Source organism: Onychomys torridus, chromosome 20 (assembly GCF_903995425.1).
Source record: "Onychomys torridus chromosome 20, mOncTor1.1, whole genome shotgun sequence".
Classification (NCBI taxonomy): domain Eukaryota; kingdom Metazoa; phylum Chordata; class Mammalia; order Rodentia; family Cricetidae; genus Onychomys; species Onychomys torridus.
Window position 1 is genome coordinate 10,058,366 of NC_050462.1, and position 21,190 is coordinate 10,079,555.

At 45.0% G+C, this 21,190-nt stretch overlaps 1 protein-coding gene across 2 annotated transcripts in view; it reads right to left on the reverse strand.

Annotated features, from left to right (window-relative positions):
* Slc17a8 (solute carrier family 17 member 8) overlaps positions 1 to 20,361 on the reverse strand; it is a 47,085-nt gene extending 26,724 nt beyond the window's left edge. For both annotated transcript variants that reach the window (XM_036170109.1, XM_036170107.1), the window contains exons 1-3: positions 20,261 to 20,361; positions 9,061 to 9,313; positions 2,184 to 2,302 (exon numbers count right to left, since the gene is read on the reverse strand). In XM_036170109.1, coding sequence (XP_036026002.1) covers positions 2,184 to 2,302; positions 9,061 to 9,313; positions 20,261 to 20,361 — 473 coding nt within the window. The remainder of the gene's footprint in view (positions 1 to 2,183; positions 2,303 to 9,060; positions 9,314 to 20,260) is intronic.
* Between the last annotated feature and the right edge of the window lie 829 nt (positions 20,362 to 21,190).

The window sequence follows — 21,190 nt, forward strand, 5'->3', positions numbered from 1 at the left end:
CAACTAGTCCCTGGGCTGCTTTGATTCTCAACTTCCAGTCCATGGAAGTCTGGTGGTTACATTCCTGGAAGCACAGGGATGCCCAACTTGCATGAGGCCCTAGAAGGCCACAGGATGACTGTGCCAAGGTGAATTTCATAGACCTACATCCAACCCGGTTTCATCCAAGTGACCCTTCCTATTTGTGACTTCTGTGTGTTTGGGGCTGTGCCTCCTGCTTCCCACTCTGCTCTCCATGGACCAGAAGAGGATACTGACAATCCAGGAAAGAGCTGGAGACCTGTGACTAAGCTGTGAACTTGTCTCACTCCATATTTCCTGAGAGCAACTTACTCTCTCCACCTTACCAACACACACACACACACACACACACACACACACACACACACACACGTCCCAGGCTAGCCTTGAACTCACATTTAGCTAAAGATGACCATGAATTTGAGATCCTCCTATGCTGGGGTTACAGGTGTATGCTACCATACCATTTTATGCAGGGCTGGGACTAACCTTAGGGCTTCGTGCCTACTAGGTCGGCACCCACTGACTGAGCTACATGCCCAGATGCCCCTCTTCACATATTTCAATGATGTTTGTGTTTTCTTACTACTAGGAAATCTTTACATGTGTGGTTTTCTTTCAGAGACAGAAATGTAACCAATGAAGTAACCAATGAAGAATCAGTAGTAGTCAATACCTGATCACTTTTTAAAAGAATATGATGAGCAAGTAACAATAGAGAGTAAAAAAAAAAAAAAAAACCACTAGACAAGAACATAAGCAAAGAGAGTCATATGTATATATATCCTATGACAGTGGCTTTCAAGCATTTTGACCTTGACCCCTAAAAATACACTTCATATTAAGTTTGGGAGATGGTGCCTCAGTCAGTAAAGTGCTTGCTAGACAAGCATGAGGACCCGAATTCAATCCCCCAGAATCTGTATCAAAAGCCAAGCATAGTGTGAGCCTGTAACTCCAGCACTGGAGAGATAAGGACAGGAGAATTTCTGGAACTTACAGACCAGATAGTCTAGTTGAATCAGTTAGCTCTGGGTTCAGTGAGAGACCCTGTCTCAAGAAAATAAGATTGTTCGGATTGAGTAAGGCACCCGACATTAACCTCTGGACCCTACACACATGCACCTGCACTTGTATGCACACACACACACACACACACACACACACACACAAAATGTATGTGATATATATACATATATATATATATCAATCATATTATAGCCCAGGCTACAGTTACATACATACATTCATGTAAATGAGACCAGTTTTGGAAAACAATACTTAACTCTCATAGACAATATATTTAGATGTTTTATTGTCTTTCTATTCTTTAGTTATATTCTCTTTTGTTCCTCTCTTTTTCAAATAAAACTCCCATTGGTAAATCACTATCCTGATTTCACAACCATGTAAGTTGTAATTTCAGAGACTGAAAAGAAACTGCCTTGCAAAATTTGATGTACTTCATGAAGTTGACTTAGGCATTGTCTCATGAAAAACATACTGGAAGGACCTGGATATTTGGTCCACTCTTTTCCTGGACCATGAGTCCGTCTATGGCATCTCCCCGAGATGGACACACTCTTCTCATGGAAACCATGTAGGGACAGAGAACTCACTTCCTTTGTAGACGGTTCACTCTGTTCTGGAGGGACTGCACCCCATACCTCTGCTGAGTCCTTTAGAATGTCACAAGCATCTTGTGGTGTAAAGGGAAGTCCTCAATGCTCACATGACAGCACTCCTACTGTGCTGGTGACATAAACACACAAAGTACAGAACGCCACTGCTCCAAAACACAACTTAATCTACTGTTTCATTTCTCAGATGAGGAAACTCACCCAGAAAAGGGTAGGAAGTGGTTCAGTAGAGGTAATTCACTGAGCCAGTGAGGGATCAACAACACCTCCCTGTGTCACAAATAATTATTCTTCTTACCACATAATCACTTAGTGAGCTAGAAGGTAAATTGCATTGTGTGGGGGGAAAGCAAACAAAAACCAGTGCCATTTGGGATCAGTGTCTCTGAACTGTATCTGCCTTCACAGCTCCTGCTCTCCACTCTGCACCCCTACTCTGAGAACAAGTACACAGACTTACTTAATAGAGGCACAAGGCCCCATTATAGCATAGGCAGTACCCATCGTGTCCACTATTCTTACCGGTTAGCAGCAAACTTGTTTGAAATGAAGCCACCGGGAATCTGTGTCACAATGTAACCCCAGAAGAAAGATCCATGGATAAGGCCCACCGTCTCTGGATCCCAGTTAAACTGCGCCGTCTGAAAACAAGAAGCAGACGCAGTTGTGTTTGTAAGGGACAACTGATATCATTTGTCACCATGTGACACCATGCGGGGTCTTCCTTTTTCCGAGGATATTTCTGGAAGATGTCTTGACTACTTGGGGCACAGCAGTGGGAATATGAAACAAAGGCTCCCTGGTCTTACACATTTACCTTCTAGTGAGAGGGAAGAAATGCACAAAGGTAAGTACCTATCCACACGTGTGTAAAATGTGACATACCAAATAGCCATGTGTGCTAAGGAGAAAATAAAACAGTTTGTGAAGGAAACAAGAAACACATTCCGGAGTGACCATGTGATATATTGGGTCAGTGCCATCGGACTGACAACCTACAGTAACTACACTCTTAGGTCTCTCAAGTCCTTTTATTCTTTCCATCTTTTTAATATTTTTAAGAGCTACAGATGGATTTTAGTGGTTAAAGCACTCAATCCCCAAAAATGAAAAAAAAGTTATCATTGTATTATCAAATGTATTTTGCTGGGGATATAGGTCAGTGGTAAAAGTGACTACCTTGCTGTATGAGGCCCTAGATTTAATCCCCAGGATAAATAATAAACAAAAAAATACTTCTTTTTGTCATTGTTTTGAGATGGGGTCTCATTACGTAACTCAGGCTGGCCTCAAACTTGTGATCCCCCAGCCTCAGCCTGATTTCAGGGGTTACAGGTATGCACCACCATGCCTAGGTATGTCTCAATTCTACCGGCTTCATCCAGCTGTGAACGGTTCATGACACCACCTCCTTGTCACACTTTTCTCTCTGAGAAGATGGTGTTTCTGGTCTGTAAATACCTGCCAACCAGAGACCTACTGAGAAGTGACTTTCAGCATTGCCTGAGTCCCCCTGAATAATAAGGGCCAAACAACAACTCGAACAGAAACTTTACTGATGAAGACAAGCAAATGGTCAATAGCCATACAGATAACCATTGGGAATTGGTAAATATCATTAACCTTCAGGGAAATAAAATTATCTCATCATATTTGTCAGGATGGTTTATATATCCCTACACTGGTGTGTGTGTGTGTGTGTGTGTGTGTGTGTGTGTGTGTGTACATATAGAAAGAGGAGGCAGAGGAGAATTGATGAGGATGTGAAAAAACTGGAATGTTTTGTGCTGCTGATGGAAATGTGGGGTGGTGCAATCACTCATAAAAAACAGTATAGAGCTGGGCGGTGGTGGCACACGCCTGTAATCCCAGCACTCAGGAGGCAGAGACAGGTGGATCTCTGTGAGTTCGAGGCCAGCCTGGTCTACCAACCAAGTTCCAGGACAGCCTCCAAAGCTACAGAGAAACCCTGTCTCAGAAAAAAAAAAAAAAAAAGTATAGAATTTTCCCACAAACTTAAAAACCAAGATAAAAATGTGACTCAACATTTATGCCTTGGAGTATTTATCCAAAAGGTATCAGTACTCTCAGGTTCACAATATCTGAGATATGGAAACAACCTGGATACCCACTGACAAATAAATCTGAACAGTGTGGCTGTACTTTCAGCAGAAAGAGGATATTGTGTAATATCCGACAGCCTGGATGGAACTGGAAGACGATGTCAAGGGAAACAAACCAGACATATAAAGAGAAATCCTGGATGATTCCACCTACATGAAGAATCTGAAACAGCCAAATTAATAGAATTAAAGGGGGGGATAGTGGTTTTTCAGAGACGGGAATAGAGAAATGGAGAATTATCAGTCAATAGATAAAGTATTTCCCTCAAGCCAGTGAATAAGCTTTGGAGATCAACACTATACCTACAGTCAATGATAATGCATTGTACACTTAAATTTGTATCAAGAGGGCTGCTCTCAGTTGGACCAGCTGGAACAGGCCTGTAGTCACAGCCACTGGGGAGGCTGAAGCAGGGGGATCAGGCTCAAGACCTACTTGGAGTACAGAGTGAATTCAAGGCTAGCCTGGGCAACTTAGTGAGAACCTGTCTACAATGGAGAATAAAATAAATGCTGAGAACTATAGCTTAGAGGTAGAGCACTTCCTCTTCCCAAAAAGCCACCCATATCAAAGCCCTGCCACCTGAAAATGATCCTTTATTTGGAAACTAGGTCTTTGCAAATGTGAAAAGATCAAGTGTCGTGAAAGGAGATATCCAGAATTATCCAGCTGAACCTTTAATCCAAAGACAAGTGTCCTTAAAAAGGGGGAGACAGGGAAATGGAAGTCCAAAGAGAAGTCACATTGGGGATGGGGCTCTGGGGATGAAGACAGTGACAGGGTGATTCATTCATCAGCCCGGGAGCTCCTGCCACCACCAGAGATGGCAAAGTCAAGAAGACACTCTCTGCAAGAGATAAGAGAGACATGAGGTCCTGCCAACCCTTTGGCTTCAGACTTCTAGTCTCCCCACAACTATGAGAGAATAAATGTGTGTTGTTTTAAGACAGCAAGGTGTGGTAATGATTATTATCCTAGGAAGTTCACATAGGTGCTTAATAGAAATAATCTTTTATTCCCATTTTTCTTTATTAAAAATTTTTCTACTCACTCCACATACTATCCACAGATCCCCCCTCCTCCCTACACCCCCCCCCCAGCCCTCTTTCCCAAGTCACCCTGTATTCCCACATCCCCCAAATCAAGGTCTCCCATGGGGAGTCAGCAGAGTCCAGCACACTGAGCCTAGACAGGTCCAAGCCCCTTCCCACTGCACCAAGGCTGTGCAAGGTGTCACACCACAGGCACCGGATTCCAGAAGCCTGCCCATAGACCAGGGACAGATCCCGATCCCCTGCCTGGGTCAGGAATCCACAAGGTTGACCCCACCTTGGTCTGCTGGCAGTGGTCCAGAGGGTGCCTGGACCAGTCTACTCTGGTGACCAGCCTAGCAAATAACCTAGCTGTCATCATAGAGCCTTTGTCCAGTGACTGATGGAGGAAGTACAGAGATCCAGGAATCCAATTGATGAGAGAGAGGAGAGAGACTGCAGGTGAGGGACATCAAGATCATGATGAGAGGATGTACAGAGATGACCGGCCACACTAGTGGAAGCCCATGAACTGTGGACTGGTGGCTGTGGAGCCCCCATGGGACTGGACTAGGCCCTCTGGATAATAGAAATAATTTTACTGATTGATTGATTGATTGATTTTGTATGGTGTTCTGCCTGCATGTATGCTTGTAGGCCAGAAGAGGGCACCAGACTTTATTACAGATGGTTGTGAGCCATCATGTGGTTGCTGGGAATTGAACTCAGGACCTCTAGAAGAGCAGCCAGTGCTCTTAACCACTGAGCCATCTCTCCAGCCCATCTTATTGATTTACAAACAGTCCTTTTTGTTCCATTACAATAAGGGCCATGAGGATTAGCAAAAGATCTCGAGGAGTCCTGTTATGTGTCTCCCTGTTTACCCTCCTTCTGAGGACATTCTGTTTCCCTAGCCATAGGATACTTCCTTTCTGCCGTGGCAGCTGATGGACACCAGAAGAGAGAGCCAAACCATGGGATCACAGGATTCGGTTGTGGGGACAGAGAGAAGCCATGGTAAAAAAAAAAAAAACAAAAAAAAAAAAACAGAAGATAGTCTGTGAGGAGACATGGGAAACTGGAGCAGACTGGGAGAAGCAGCTGAGATAACCTGTGAGGCACACAAGCTAGACCTTAGCAAAGAACTTTCCAGTTCCCCTGAGGTAAAACAGTCTACATCTCCCACGGGGGCTATGTTCTTCTCAAGAATTACCCAAAGATGCCTTTCCTCCCTTGGGAGAGGGCATGCTGGACCTCAGTTCCCAACCCCCAAGATGGACATCCACACCCGCTTCCACAGCCAACCTGCTTTCTGCCCCTCACTTTCACAGGATTCATCTGGAGTCTTCTGCAATCCTCCTGTCAATCTGAGTCACTCTCACTGAGCTTCTGCTCTCTGTGACCAGCATTCCCTGACCAGGGCAGAGGGACATCTTCTCCAAGGCCCGAGAGCTACTGAGCAATGAACTCTGAAAGCGGCTCTGAGGAGAAGTCCATCACTGAAACCCTAAAGACTCGTGGGCAATGAGAAAGAGATGCAAAGTTTCTCAGTCTCTGGTTGTTTTTTTGCTAAACATATCCCTGACACTAAGGAGTACAGATGCTTTAACTTATAAATTTTGGGGGGAAGAGTGCCAAGGGTTGAACCCAGGGCTTCACCTATGCCAAGCACATGCTCAGCCCCTGAGCTGTGACATAACAGCAACTCATGATGTTAGACTAAAATGTCACTGTCCACACGTCAGCTAAACCATCCTGTGTGCCAATTGTAGAAAGCATGCCATGTACATATTTGACAGACTCAACCTGTTCATGGTACTTACCCTGTCCCACAAAGGAGGCTTCCAAAACTAGCTCTGTGAAATACCTAAACAGAAATGCCAGCTATTTGGAGTATTGTCACCCTGTTTTTTTCCTCTCTCTTCTTCATTTTTTTTTAGACAGGGTCTTTTATGTAACCTAGTTTGTCTTTGAACTCACCATTTCACTGAAGCTGGCCTTGAGCTCAACCCTGTCCCCCTGCCTCAGTCTCCTGAGTACTAGGATTATAGGCATAAGCCACCATGCCTAGTTCCTAAACTCCTACTCTTGATGCCAGACAGAATGATATGAAGCATATTTTAGATCTTGATCAGACCTTCTGGGCAACATCATAGAAACTGGAGAGCCCACGTGAGCATGGGCTTCATGTGGTCAAAATGTCTTTTCTCTGCCCTAATTTCTCAGACTCTCTTGACTTATTGGCTTTTCAGGTAACAGATGCAAACTGCGTGTCATTTGTGCCTCAGCAAGCAAGTTCTAATCAGCCATCCTTGCTCTCAAAAGTCTGAAAGAATGCATGTGATACACCTCTGAAACCCCACCAATAGTCCTTTTTAGAAATGCACTGAATGTTTCCCTCTGTCTTACCTCCTCACTCCACCCAAATAAACAGGCTATCTTTTTCAGACAGGCTCAGCTGAGGCATCAAAAGCATCTCCATGGTGCTGCTTTGCTCTGGCAGAACAATCTCTCAGAAAGAAAGAGGAAAGCTTGCATGCCAGCTAAAGACCTCTTTTTCACGAACTGACATCCACTTTCCCCAAGCCAGTCCTTGGCAGCAGACTGTTCTAGGTGATGCTACCAGATGTGACATCAAAGAGAAGACTGCCATGCTGTCAGCTGAGGAAATAGTACCTCCCATGTCCCTCCCTCAGAGTCATACAGCACTCAGAAACAGTCCAGGCTTCATGTCGCACCATGTCTTCTTACTACGAAACCATGCAAGCAATGTCATGGCTTCCCAGACACCACCATGGGAAACTCGGATCTAAGCATGCATCCAAACCCAGACATCCAGAGAACCACCAGGTGTCTCTCCAAGAAGGGCCAGTCTCTACCACAATCACTTCACACCCATGTTATGTTCAGTGAAGCAAGCAGCTATGGGGCTGTCTACAGTGACATTTATTCATCCTATAATTTATGAAGCCTCCCTAGGTTAAAATAAAACTAGATTTATGTTTTTAGTATCCATTAAAAATAGTTTATTAAATAACATCGGTGCTTCCACACAACACAACACCACCAGCCTGAGAACTTTTACCAGGCCTCTTTCCATTGGGCAGTAGTCATTCTGAGATCTGTGGAGGAATCTACTGTGTCTGTGAACTCAGATGGGGAAAAGTCCAGGGTTTTTTTTTTTTTCAAAACTTAATATATAATATTTTTATTAAAAGTTTGCTTTCATGAAAATATTTTTGCAAAACAATTTTTTGATCTGTATAGTATCTGGGGTAAAACTTTGGAATAGAATGCTCTGGGGTGAGTTGCTTTGGTTCGAGTTTCTAGAACACTCCTTATCCCTAGAATTCCACATCAGTGGGTAATTCAGCAAAGTTACAGTCAAGTGTTCTAATAAACCACAATAAAGTCAGTACTTCTATCTTCACTACCAGCTGATTGAAATTTAGAATGTCTGAAAATATAAACACAGTTAAAAAGATGGTAAAATCGGCCCCACTACTGTGTTATGAGTATGTGTTCAAATTATATTATGGTTGTTGCTATGATCACAAAGTGCTGTTTATACTTCAATTAAAATTACAGCAATTTCGGGGACTTTGATAGATTTTTGTCATTGGATGGACTGGTAAGAAAGCCCATGTTTCTATACCATAAATTTGATTTTTAAATATGTTCTTCTACATTTTAATGTAATCACCTCCCTTTATAATCCTTTGTATATTATGCTAAGAATTTCAAACATTATCTTTGATCAAAGGTTCACTGGGTTGTTCACAGGGTTCAAAGGAGTTTATAGCACAGAAAAGTGAGAGTCACATGTCTCAGTTTCTAACACACCATGATTTGTCTGTCTGTCTCCCTTGTCGTCCTTTTTCTTCCGACATCCTTCTTCCTACGCCACCAGCTCTGTGTCTGGTTCTGCCATCACTTTCTCTGGAAAGTCACAACACCAATATCTTGGCATACTCACTCCTACAGGAGCCCAAGAGTCTAGTGTGGCCATACTGACCTAGCAAGTGGCACACAAATTGTCACATGCACTTACATATGTCTTCTGGAGTCCAAGGTCCCTGTCGATGTCATTCAGCATTCTGTCCCTGTCACCATGTCCGGGGCCTTGCTTTTACACAACTCTCTCTCTCTCTCTCTCCCTCTCTCTCTCTCTCTCTCTCTCTCTCTCTCTCTCTCACACACACACACACACACACACACACACACACACTCAGCTCCATACTGACCTGAATTTCTGGTTTCCCATCCACGTACACAGTGCTATTGTTGACCATTTCCACGATGGCCACCCCAAGGTTGCACCGAATCCCGAAGGAAATGCAGAATCCCAGCCCGCTCATGATGGCGATGATGTACCGCTTGGGGATGCCACAGCAGCTGCAGTCACAGACTGGGAGACGTGGCCTGGATGCCTGCACGGGCCTTCCTTCTTCATCCAGCTCAATGTTGTCTTCTTCTTCATTGGTCCCGTCGATTTTTCTGCATCACACAAAGAATAGACAGAGAGAATAAGAGCCAGTGTTCAAGGTGAAGGAGAATGCACAAAGTAAAAATAAAAATGGTGCCAGGGAACAAAAAGAAGAAACTCACAGAAGGGTGCAGCTTGTATTTTAAAACTTGTTATCATCATTGTTATTAGTAAAGGAGAGAATAACAGCTAAAATGACTAATGCTCTGGATATTGCGTTGGGTTTTCATGGCACCAAATCATCCAGACCTGTCATGCCAGCATGGCGCAGTGGGAACAGGAGGGTCTTGAGTGCAAGCCTGAGGAACACAGCGAGTCTGATTGCAGCCTGGACTGCAGAGTGTGGCCTTATAGAAAAAAGGAAAAAAAGTCTTTTACATTTCATACAAACACAATGAGGTAGAGAACCCTCGTGCCATTTATAGAGGAGGAAATCTCACTTGAGGCTGGCAAGCCCAGATTCAGATTCCATGTCCTTAACAATATGACACCCTGGATTCCTGCTGAAAGAGAAACGGGACAACCACATGGCATGACCCAACCATTTGGGTCACAAAAACCTTTATTTTAAGGTCACTTAAACTTGTTAAGATGATATACAGGAAAAAAAAAGCCACTTGCAGATTATTTTCACTGACTTCTATAGGCTCGGGGGATGGCATGTCCTTATAACTAATTACTATGGTCTAAAACAGTGGTTCTCAACCTGTGGGTTGTGACCCTTTCACAGGGGTCACATATCAGATATTTATATTCTGATTCATCACGGTGGCAAAATTACAGATATGAAGCATCAATGAAAATAACTTTATGGTTGGGGGTCACCACCCATAAAGTTGTTTTAAAGGGCCGTAGCATTAAGAAGGCTGAGAATTAGTGATCTAAAGCAATAAAAGAAATTGAGCAAACAACACTGTCAATTATGAATGGAAAGTTGTTTGTGACCTGAGGAGATGGTTCAGTTGGTAAAGTGTTCGCCATACAAGCAGGAGGAGACGAGTGTGGGTCCCCAGCACCCACATAAAAATCTAGACTCTAGAGCATGTCTGTAAATCCATTGTTGAGGTAGGAGGTAAAGGCAGCGTAGACAAATTGATGAGCTCCAGGTTCAGCAAAGACTCTACCTCAGAAATAAGGTGGAAGGCAGACAAGGAGGCTCAGAAGCGAAGAGTACTTGCCAGGCAAGCCTGAGGACCTGAGTTCAATCCCCAAGTGCCATGGTGGAAAGAGAGAACCAAGTCCTAAAGGCTGTCCTCTCACTTTGACACACACAGTGGCAAGAACATGCAATGTGTGCGCTCTCTCTCTCTCTCTCTCACACACACACACACACACACACACAAATGTGGAAACACATATATAATACAAAAAGCTATTTATAACCTGTGACACAATAATCCTTCTGAGTATGATTCTTAGTTTTCATAAATATTAAATTAATATAAGCAGCTAATATGATTAGTAACAAAATAGTTATTTTCCAAAACAAAACTTCCCTTTCCCCACTGATGCATACAGGAGATGAATTTTCATAGCTTCATTTGATAAGATTCCAAGCACATATACAGAAGAAAAACAAACAGTCCTTGGATTCAAATCAGCACAGCAGACATTTACTAAGCGCCTACTGCATGCCGGGGACTGTGCTGCTGGCGAAGAACAGCGATGAACGTGCCGTGTTCCCCACGCTCCTCCCGCAATTACGCTGGCAGGGAAGGAAGTCACACATGTACACAGCAGCGGTTGTCACTGGGTGATGCACTGTAGTGTGATCTGAAAGTCTCCACAACCTGGCCCCCTCCCTCTCAGTTCACAGACAGTGTGTGGTCTGAATACTCCCCAGACACCACCCACTCCATCCTCAATTTCCCTCCACACACGGGTCTCCGGTGTCTAGTCCTGTCTTACAGTCTGCTTCCTGGAAGGCCCCAACCAGCACGCGCATCCTCTTGTACATGGTGCCTGCTAAGATATCCTTCCCAAGGAGCCACACAACAGTATGGGGGTCATGGAAGTAATTCTAATGGTCAAAAAGGGGTAAGGATCCCCAGCTGAAGAAAGGGTGGCCTCTTTGAGTAGCAGTACCCAGAGCTGCCTGACCTGAAGCCCCCTCCTTCTAACCCAGCCCAGGCAGAGACTGAGTGTCTGGATCTAGGAGGACTCTGAGCATGGGCCCAGGCTCCCTTGTGAAAAGTGATAGCTGAGCTGCCAGCTTTAAGAGACCACAGAGTCAGAAGCAAATGCAGATCCTAGAGCGACCCCCTGAGCTGTCTGTCAGTCATTTGCTCAACCTGGATGGTGGTGGGAAGACATAAAACTAATGAAGATTTACTTGTAAGGGATAAAAATCAAATTGATTTGTTTCAAAAATATTAAAAATTAGTGAGAGGGTATAGTTTAGTGAAAGAGTACTTGCCTGGTATACATAAAGCTGTGGGTTTCATTCTCCATGCTACCAAAAACAAAAACAAAAGCATAACAATGATAAAATTAAAAAATAAATTATACCAGGCCTAGTGAAACATAACTTTAATCTCAGTACTCTGGAGACAGAGAGAGGTATATCTCAGTGAGTTCAAGGCCAGCCAGCCTGGGTCTACATAGTGAGTTCTTCGATAGCAAGAGCTATGTAGTACAACTCAGTCTCAGAAATAAAACAAATTACTGGGGTTTTGTTGTGTTTTGTTGTTGGTTTAGCTTGGTGTTTTTATATAGGCAAGCTCAAAGAGGAAGACTGGGAGACAAATCACCAGATAACCAGACAACTTGCATGTGATGCCTAGCCGTGTGACCTTAGGCAGGTACCTTGGCTATTATGAATCTCCCACTTCTTCTTCTGTATAATAAACATAATACGTTAGCCAGGCAGTGGTGGTGCACACCTTTAATCCCAGCACTCAAGAGGCAGAGCCAGGCGGATCTCTGGGAATTCAAGGCCAGCCTGGTCTCCAGAGTAAGATCCAGGACAGGCACCAAAACTACACAGAGAACCCCTGTCTTAAAAAAACAATATATATAGTGTTACAGAGCTGTTAGGAGTTTACCCTACAAAGGGTAAGACATTACAGCCAGTAAAGGAGTGAACATGGACTACATGAGAGGGGGTTCTGTGCCATCCTTGGTATTTCACGTGTTTCTCTGGCTTCTGCTTCATTTATTTTGTGCTAAGCACATTCTCTGCATCCCCTGCCACTGTAAGATTTTTACACTCCTCTGTCTGAATGCGCACCACATCGAGTTAGAGAGTTTTTGCTTTCTTCCATACAGGGGGTGGAGAATAACTATTCCACATCATGCATGTGTGCGTGAATGAAGCCCTGCCCCACCTGGTGGGCTGTGAGCACTCAAAGGGCAGGAGTCATCTCCTTGTCTGTAGTTCCACAGTTCCTGGAGACAATGAATCCTCATTCAATAAAATGGGATTGGGGCTTAGCTCACATTACTCCAGACCTGCACCCCTTAGAGACACAGGGTGAAAAATCTATTCATTCCTGCCCCCAAATAATCTCTATAGGAAGGATGAGGGGCACATTTGGTCAAGAATAAGGAAAAAAAAGAATTCCGTCCTTAAGGAATAGAGGGCTTTAATTATCTGTAATAGCTGTTTCTACTGCTCGGGTTTCTCCCCATGTTTGCCTATGGTTCTTCTTTTAGATTAGAGAATCTTCATTCTTCCCAGGAGGACAGCCAGCATTGTTGTTTCTCCAAATATAGAAAACTGCAGACGGGGCTGGGGCCCTTTACCCGCTAGGGAGGTTCCTCCCATTGTTCTGGTGTGCAATTGTCTAGTAAGCATCTAAGCCCTGGGGTCTGACTACTCAAGATATTCTGACCAGCCTTTGAGCATTTTCAGAACAGTGAACTTGTCAGTAAATCCAAATGTTCTGTGGAGTGTGAAAAAGGTTTTGCACTTGAGAGGAAATTGCTCAATATCAGTCACACATAGTGAATAGAACACACAGACCACTTAACTAGTGTTTAAATTCCACTCACTTGCCAGTTTGGGGCAAGTATTTATCCCAAGTAAGAGATCCCAAGTAAGAGAAGGGTAAGTCCTCTCAAGACTGTCTTGTGGACTAAAGGAGTGTACACACACACACACACACACACACACACACACACACAGAGAGAGAGAGAGAGAGAGAGAGAGAGAGAGAGAGTTATTGTTTGGATGTAAGATGTTCTCCATAGGCTCATATGCTCAAACACTTGATCCCTTAGTGTTATCTGGGCAAATTGAGGAACCTTTAGAAGGCCCAGACTTATCAAGTGGGCTAAACCTTGCCATTTAGAACCCAGCCCTGCTTCCTGATCTGCCCAGATGTGAGCAAGCAGCCTCACACTCCAACCTCCAAAACCACAATCCACTCTGGCCACCATGCCTTCCCCACCATGTACTTCAAGCCAGGAGCCAAAGAAGACTTCTCCTCCCTTTAAATTGTTTTTTGGAGGGTATTTGGTTATGGCAGTAATCCAATCAGCAAGGTGTGTATTTTAAAAATAAAACTTCACAGATGCCTAGAGGGGAGTGGTGGCCAGTGCCTTTAACTTCCTCTGTCTCAGCAAATAGCCAGCCACTCACTGAGCATATGGGAAAAACAGTTTTGAGGTAAACGTGACTCTGCAAGAGGACAAATAACACCGTTTTGTAAGACAGCCATGACAAAATACCTCAGAAGGGGAGCTTCAATAAGGGTGTTTTGACACAGCTCCGGAAGCTGCAGGTCCAAGGTTGAGGTTTGGGCTGGCCCGGTATCTTTGGCATCCTCTGCTCTGGTTTGCAGATGGACTCCTGCCCCTGGTGTCCTCACGTGGCCTTTCCTCAACACCTCCATGTCCCTTAAGTGTTTCTAAATGCCTCCTTATGAGGACACCGATCATACTGGATTAGGATCCACCACACCCTCCCGCAGTTTCAGAGGTTCTGAGATCAGTCTATGCTGTTTTATACTTTCTCTTTCCTGCCCCTCTTTCCAGCAGGGTTGCTGTTTCCACCCCATTGTGAGTGTTTGAAAACTTAGTCTCTGTACTGTCATCGCTGCTTTTCATTCTAAGACCTTAGGCCACTGGTGACACACCAACAGCTCTGCAGCCACATCTGGCCACATCTGGCATGCCAGAGTTTAAAACTCATAGGTTGGTCTGGAGATAAATGGAGTTTTGGTTTATTTTGAAAATTTTGAAGACCTGGAATTGTTAAGTCCACACTCTCTCCTGGCTGCAAACAGGTCGGTCTCCCGTGTGTTGCGGTCCCCACTGGTCCCTATTGCCACACTATACACTTGAAGGACACTTACAGCTAAAACTCAAAGAAAAAATATATTTGGTATTTTTAACCCACGTCACTATCAAAAGTAGAAAAATAAAAATCACATTTAGGAGCAGATAAATTCAGTAAACAAATACTATCCACAGCTGTCCAGTGTCTTAACTGCCTCTTAAAATTCTGATCTTGCAGAGAAAACTGCTTTTCCTGGACTCTCGGGTATCTACCTGCATTGTCCCAGGTAGATTCTTTGGCATCAGAGGAGGAGGGGGAGGGGGGAGGGGGAGGAAGGGGAGGGGGAGAAGAAAGGGGAGGAGGGGGAGGAGGAAGGGGAGGAGGGGAAGGAGGAGGGGGAGGAGGAGGGGAGGAGGGGGGAAGGGGAGGAGGGGGAGGGGGAGAAGGAAGGGGAGGAGGGGAAGGAGGGGGAGGAGGAGGAGAGGAGGGGGAGAGGAGAGGGAGGAGGAGGGGGAGGAGGGGGAGGAGGGGGGGAGGAGAGGAGGAGGAGGGGGAGGAGGGGGAGGAGGAGGGGGGGAGGAGGAGGAGAGGAGGGGAGGAGGGGGAGGAGGAGGGGGGAGGAGGGGAGGAGGAGGGGGAGGAGGAGGAGAGGAGGGGGAGGAGGGGGAGGAGGAGGGGGGGAGGGGAGGGAGGAGGAGGGGGGGAGGAGGGGGGGGGGGGAGGAGGGGGAGGAGGAGGGGAGAAGGGGAGGAGGGGGAGGAGGAGGAGGGGGAGGGGAAGGAGGAGGGGGAGAAGGAAGGGGAGAAGGGGGAGGAGGGGGAGGAGGGGGGAGGAGGGGGAGGAGGGGAAGGAGGAGGGGGAGGAAGGGGGGAGGACGGCATAGGCAGGAAGAGTGACAAGAACAGGAGCAGCTGTGCAATGGAGGAGGAGCATGCTCTGTGGTCACTGCCAGAGGACTTGGAAGCAAATCGTAATTGGTACCAAGAACCCGGAAGAGGGAATAGTGATGTTCCATCCAGAACAATCTAGAGGCATCACACAGTACGTTGTACACTGCTTTTCTTCTTCAGGAAGAGCCCCCGGGCTTGGACCTGCTTTCCTAACTTCCAATCCACTTTATCAATCTGTTGATTGCAGCTAAGCCCTTGAGTGACGGAGCGTGCTGCTGATGGAAGTGGAGAGCGCGTCTGTGTGCTGATACATAAGTATGTCTGTGTGCAAAATAAACATGGCCTGCTGCGGGGTCTTTATGTATTACACTTAAAGGAAGCATTTCAGGAATTTAGCTATTGTACATATGTATTGGGGAATTTGGGAAAATGTTAAAAAAGAATCTTGAGAGCAGAGAACAAAGCCAGAGACAGTGGCCTACGCCCTTAATAAGAAGCTACTCAAAAGACGGTGAGAGGACTGAGCCCAGGAGTTTGAGACTTGGCAGTAACATAGGGAGGTCTGGTGGGCACTGTGCAGGTCCTGTCCTATGAGCCTATGACCCCAGCTACGCAGAAGGCTGGTTTAACGTCACCCTGGGCCATTAGCCTTGCTCGGCAGCAGGGTAACCACAAACTTCCAGGACTAGCGCATAGCCCTGGAGTAGAGCACATTTCACAGGAGCAAGGCCCTGAGTTTGTTTGCTGGGAAGAGAAGGAGGAGGAGGAAGGAGAGATCCGCCTGGCTCTGCTTCCCAAGTACTGGGGTCAAAGGCATGAGCCACCGCCACCCGGCTCTTCCATCACGTTTTCTTATGGACCCGCTATCTTTCCATAAATTATAGCTCAGGCTCACCCAAACTCCTTGACTCACTCTGCTGTTAGAGAGCCCTGCCCCACAGAGGTAGAATAAAATGAAGCAAGAGGGACAAGGAAGTGGGTGGGGGTTAGGGAGGTGAGCTAGGCTAGTTCTCCTGGGAACAGGGTGTTTGAAAGCTGGAAGAAAAGTGCCAGAGAGCTACATAGTACCCAGTGGACTGAAGTAGAATTTCGGGGGACACTGTGAGCTTTGGTGAAGTGTGATCTGACATGGCTTAATAGAATCACCTGGTGTAGTCTAAGGTCATGCAGATAAAGGTTGTCACAACAGTTGGGACCTAGGCTCACTTGCTCTCAGAGCATCCTGAATACATAGTTCTTTGTTGATGGGACGGTAAGTCCATGCATGGCATATCTCTTTATTACACAAATGCAACACTAGCCTGCATCTGGCCCTGGGTTCAATTCCCAGTATCCCCCCTATACGCATGCACACACACACACACACACACACACACACACACACACACACACTCATACACATTCTCACACACACATACACTCACATACACTCTCACACATGCATGCACACATACTCAAACACACATTTACACACACTGGTACATATACTCACACACTACTCACACATACTCAGACATACACTCACACACACACAGGTGATGTCTCAGAAGCAGAGTGTAGAGTAATGGCCATCAGAGGCTAGGAAGGAAAGAAAAAGAAGGGGGGCGTGGGAGAACAGCAAATGAGGTGACCATAGTTGACAGTAACTTATTGTCTATCTTGTAAAGTACAAGAGGTGTTCTCCTAATGCAAAAAATGCTGGATGCTTAAGGAGATGGGAATGTTAATTTCCTTGATATGAAAATTACATTGTAAATGCATCAAATCATCACACTATATGAATATTCACAATTATTGTGTCAATTAAAAATAAAGTGGCAAGAAGAATTTGGTCATAGAACTTCTGGTCTGAAGCCCAGGCTGCACTACCTGTAAGCTTTGTGCCCTCAGACAACTTACTCAACCTCTTGATTTCTTCATCAATAAAACTGAAGTGGCAGTCTCCTCTTTGTGGGGCTTTTAATAGTATTAAATAAATGCCAGTGTCTGGAATATGGTATGCATTTGCCATAATTATTATATTTTTATAGATGAACAATCATCACTGAAGCTGAACACATTTGCATGCCCATCTGGGGACATGCCTTCCAAGTCCAGTGCCTTCTTGTCAACTAGACACTCCCAAGCTCCACTAGAAGAGCGGGCATCTTTGTTCACTCCACACTTCTAAACTATTATTATGCCTTTGGCTGAGCAATTGTTCAGCAGCTTCTTGCCAGGAGCTGTTCCCCAGGAAGAGCTAATGATGCCTGCCTGTAATCAACATCATGCATGAACTCTCAAAGGCTCCCCTGCCTGGCGGCCACTCCCCTAGTCAGAAGGAGCAGTCCATGATTAAAAAAAAAAAAAAATCTCAAGAATTCCATTGAGATGGCACTCTCAGTCTTAAATATTATGACAGGACTGTGCCTATAACTCCCTTCCCTGCAGAGTTAACAGCAGGGCTTCTACCTTCCCAATGCCCTTGTAAACAGAAAACCCGGTCTTGCTGTTTTATTGTTCAGCTTAGATGCTATCACCTGCTTTTATGCGAAAAGGCAGAAATGTGCCCTGTATGCTGGACTCTTGGAAGGACACTTTGCAAGCAATCATCTTATAGACTTGTGGCAGAGCTGGTCTGGATAATTCTGACAGCTAGTGATCACTGCTCAAGTTCTAATCTTCCCTTCTTTGCCCTGCCAGCAATTTCCCCTAAGGTCCACCCCACCACCACCACCATGAACACACTGAACCTTGGGTTTGGCTTGTCTATTCTAAAGCCATCCCATATTATGACAGCAATGACACTGTCCAGCATGTGTTTAGTGTGCTCTCCACCTAGCCTTGTGCTAACTGTTCTATGGTACAGGGCTCCAGACAGACAGTTCTCAACCTGTGGGTTGTGACCCCACCTCTGGGGTCACTTCTCACGTATTTACATTTATGATTAATCACAGTGGTAAAATTACGGTTATGAAGCAGCAGCAAAATAATTTTATGGTTGGGGGTTGCCACAGCATGAAGAACTAGGTTAAGAACCACGGCTCCAGGTGCTGCTCAAAGAGCCTTGGATGCACAGTTCCATTTCCAGGTAAGACTGGAAATTCAGTTATGAACCTAAGCCAGATGACATGACTCGGTACACAAAGTTCTCTCCATGCGCATCATCCTGCCAAAGTGTAGAAACAGCTCGTAGGATAGACATTTCCTATTTTCAAAAAAATGATACATTTTCAAAAAAAGCAATCAGAGGAAAGTTGCTTAAGATTTATAATGAGATGGGAAACAAACACTCCTTCTTCTTATTGATGAAATCTAATGGATAATAACTGAGGGCAAAATCTGACCATACATCACTCATGAGAAGAATGAAATCATGGAACCTCAGCTTAACTGAGGTTCAAAGTTACCATTTCTGATGACTCAGTACTTTTGGTCAAGTCTTCACAAGCTCAGCAGAGGGTGTGACTACAGTGGTGACCCTGGCCCAAAGCCAGCGTTTCAATTGCCAGATTTCTTTGCTATCCCTTGGAGGAGCTCATTATACTGTGTGCTATCTTTGTACATTTAGAATCAAGTGAGGGCCACCACAATAAGACGCTACCTGGAGAGAGGGATGAAGCATAATCATTTTCTGTTTTTGTCGGGTTCATGTGCTATCACTGAGATGAGTCTTCATCTCAGAGGGAAGCCTTTCTGTTTTTAATTACTAAAGGAAGAAGGTTGCTAACGCCATCCTCTTCTGGGATGAACCCTGATCCGGAGTAACACAATTAAAACTCAGCACCAAGAGGAACATACGGTATAAAATACAAGAGATGGGAAGAATCTCAGACACCATCCAGATTACCCAGAAGTGACCTTTTTAAGCACTAAAGCTTTGACATTTATGTTAAAAGAAAATCTGTAAAAGAAGCCAAACCACATTTTTCACACTAGGATTAGATAAAATTATTCAAACACAAAAAAGTATATCAAGGATATTATTTACATTTTCTATATTGAGAAATAACATAATCATGTCACTGTGCACATAAGGACTACTGATTAATTCATCCACAAAACCTGAGAAGGCATTTACTATTATCTAAAGAAAATGAACAAATTAAGATGTGACACCAGTTCATTCATACATGGTCAACTCTCCTGCTATTAGGAATATATTTTACATTAATATATTTATTTGGGGCACAGACTAAAATTGCTTTAAATTCACTCACAGTCTTTGAAGTTTCCCACTACCCCTATATTTAATTTTCTGTCTAATGTTTTAAGTTACCATCTTCAAACCACCTTGCAACCACTCTTCTTTATGAGAATGATGTGCTGAAGAGCCATTTCATATATATTTTGTATTGTGTATTTTGTGTTTAAAACCAAAAGAAAAAAAAACTACCACAAAAAAATATTTGACTGCCAGAGTGAATATCTCAAGTTATTTCAGCCCAAAGCACAACTATATCGTTACTATTGAGTTAACATAAAATACTGCCTCCAACATTTCTTTTTGATTCAATCACAAGCACAGCATGTATAACAATACTACCAGCTTTGAGTACTAGTCTTAACAGATAAACAGAGTGCTTGACTTGGTGTTTTCCTAACTTGGGCTAACAACACTCCCACCCCCATCCTGGTGTTGGGGATTGAACCCCAGGACTTGTGCATGTTAGGCAAAATCCAGTACTTCTGATACATCTTTTCGTCTCCAGGCATAAATCTAGCTCTAGAAGAAACCCCAGAAACCATCTAATCTGACCCACCCCTCCCATTAAAATGCAGTTCTATAAACACAAAGCAAACTATCTCAGATGGTGGCAATCTGACGGTGCTCAGAAATGAGCCTAAAGTTTGAGTTCAGAGTTTACCTTCGTAAGATCCCCAGCGAATCTCCCACAGCCTTCTTCACGCCTTCCTTCCCAGGTTTCAGAATTTTTTCTTTGAAGGTATCAAATGCTTTAAATGGCATTTTGAATCGGGGTGAGGGGCACCTCTGAGCCCTCCACAGGCAGCCTCAGGAGCTGTAGTCTTCTCTCATCTCCAGCTCAGGGGCACTGTGTTTGCCCTTGAGAAACACTCGAAATTCAGTTCTCATGGGGGGAAACTACTTAAAATCGGAAAGAAGGTGAAGCCCAGCCCAGGTGTTCCAAGATGAGAGAAAACCCTCTCCTCTTGCTCCAGAATAAACAAGATTGAGGCGGCGAGGTGTGTGTGTGGGGGGGGGGGGGTTCCTAGTTAGGAATCCAGCCCCTTGCAAAAGCTACAGGGCTGAACAGCTAGCAGCCTGTGGCTGCTGTCTTGGGCAGCCACACTCAGACTGAGCCCAGCCTGTCTCCCTGGCTGCAGCTGGAGAAGCTAAAACGTGTTCCAGTGCACATGGGGTCCTGAGATGAGAGACCAGCAGCAGCAGCAGCAGCAGCAGCAGCAGCAGCAGCAGCCTTGGAGGCCAGCTCCAGCCCCTCCTGCCTCCCTCAGCTTGCTGATGCTGCTGTCAGCTTCTTTCCCAGAGTGATGCTATAGAAACCAGCACAACACCTGCCCCTTTATTAATGGGCTGTCAGCCAGGGCAGGAGCCCAGAGTGAAGTTTATGAAACATTTACAAGCCCTCTCCTTTTCTGAGGTCCAGCCCCACACACAGGCTCCAGCCACCACTTCATGCCTTTTATCCCCTTCAGGGTAGCAGGAAGGCAGCTTTTCTGCTGGGCACAAGCTTGGATGTTGTTCAAGGGACCACTGCACTTTCGGCTGAATGCGTACCCCAGGCCGCAGCGACAAGGAGGGATGGTGCACAGATGCC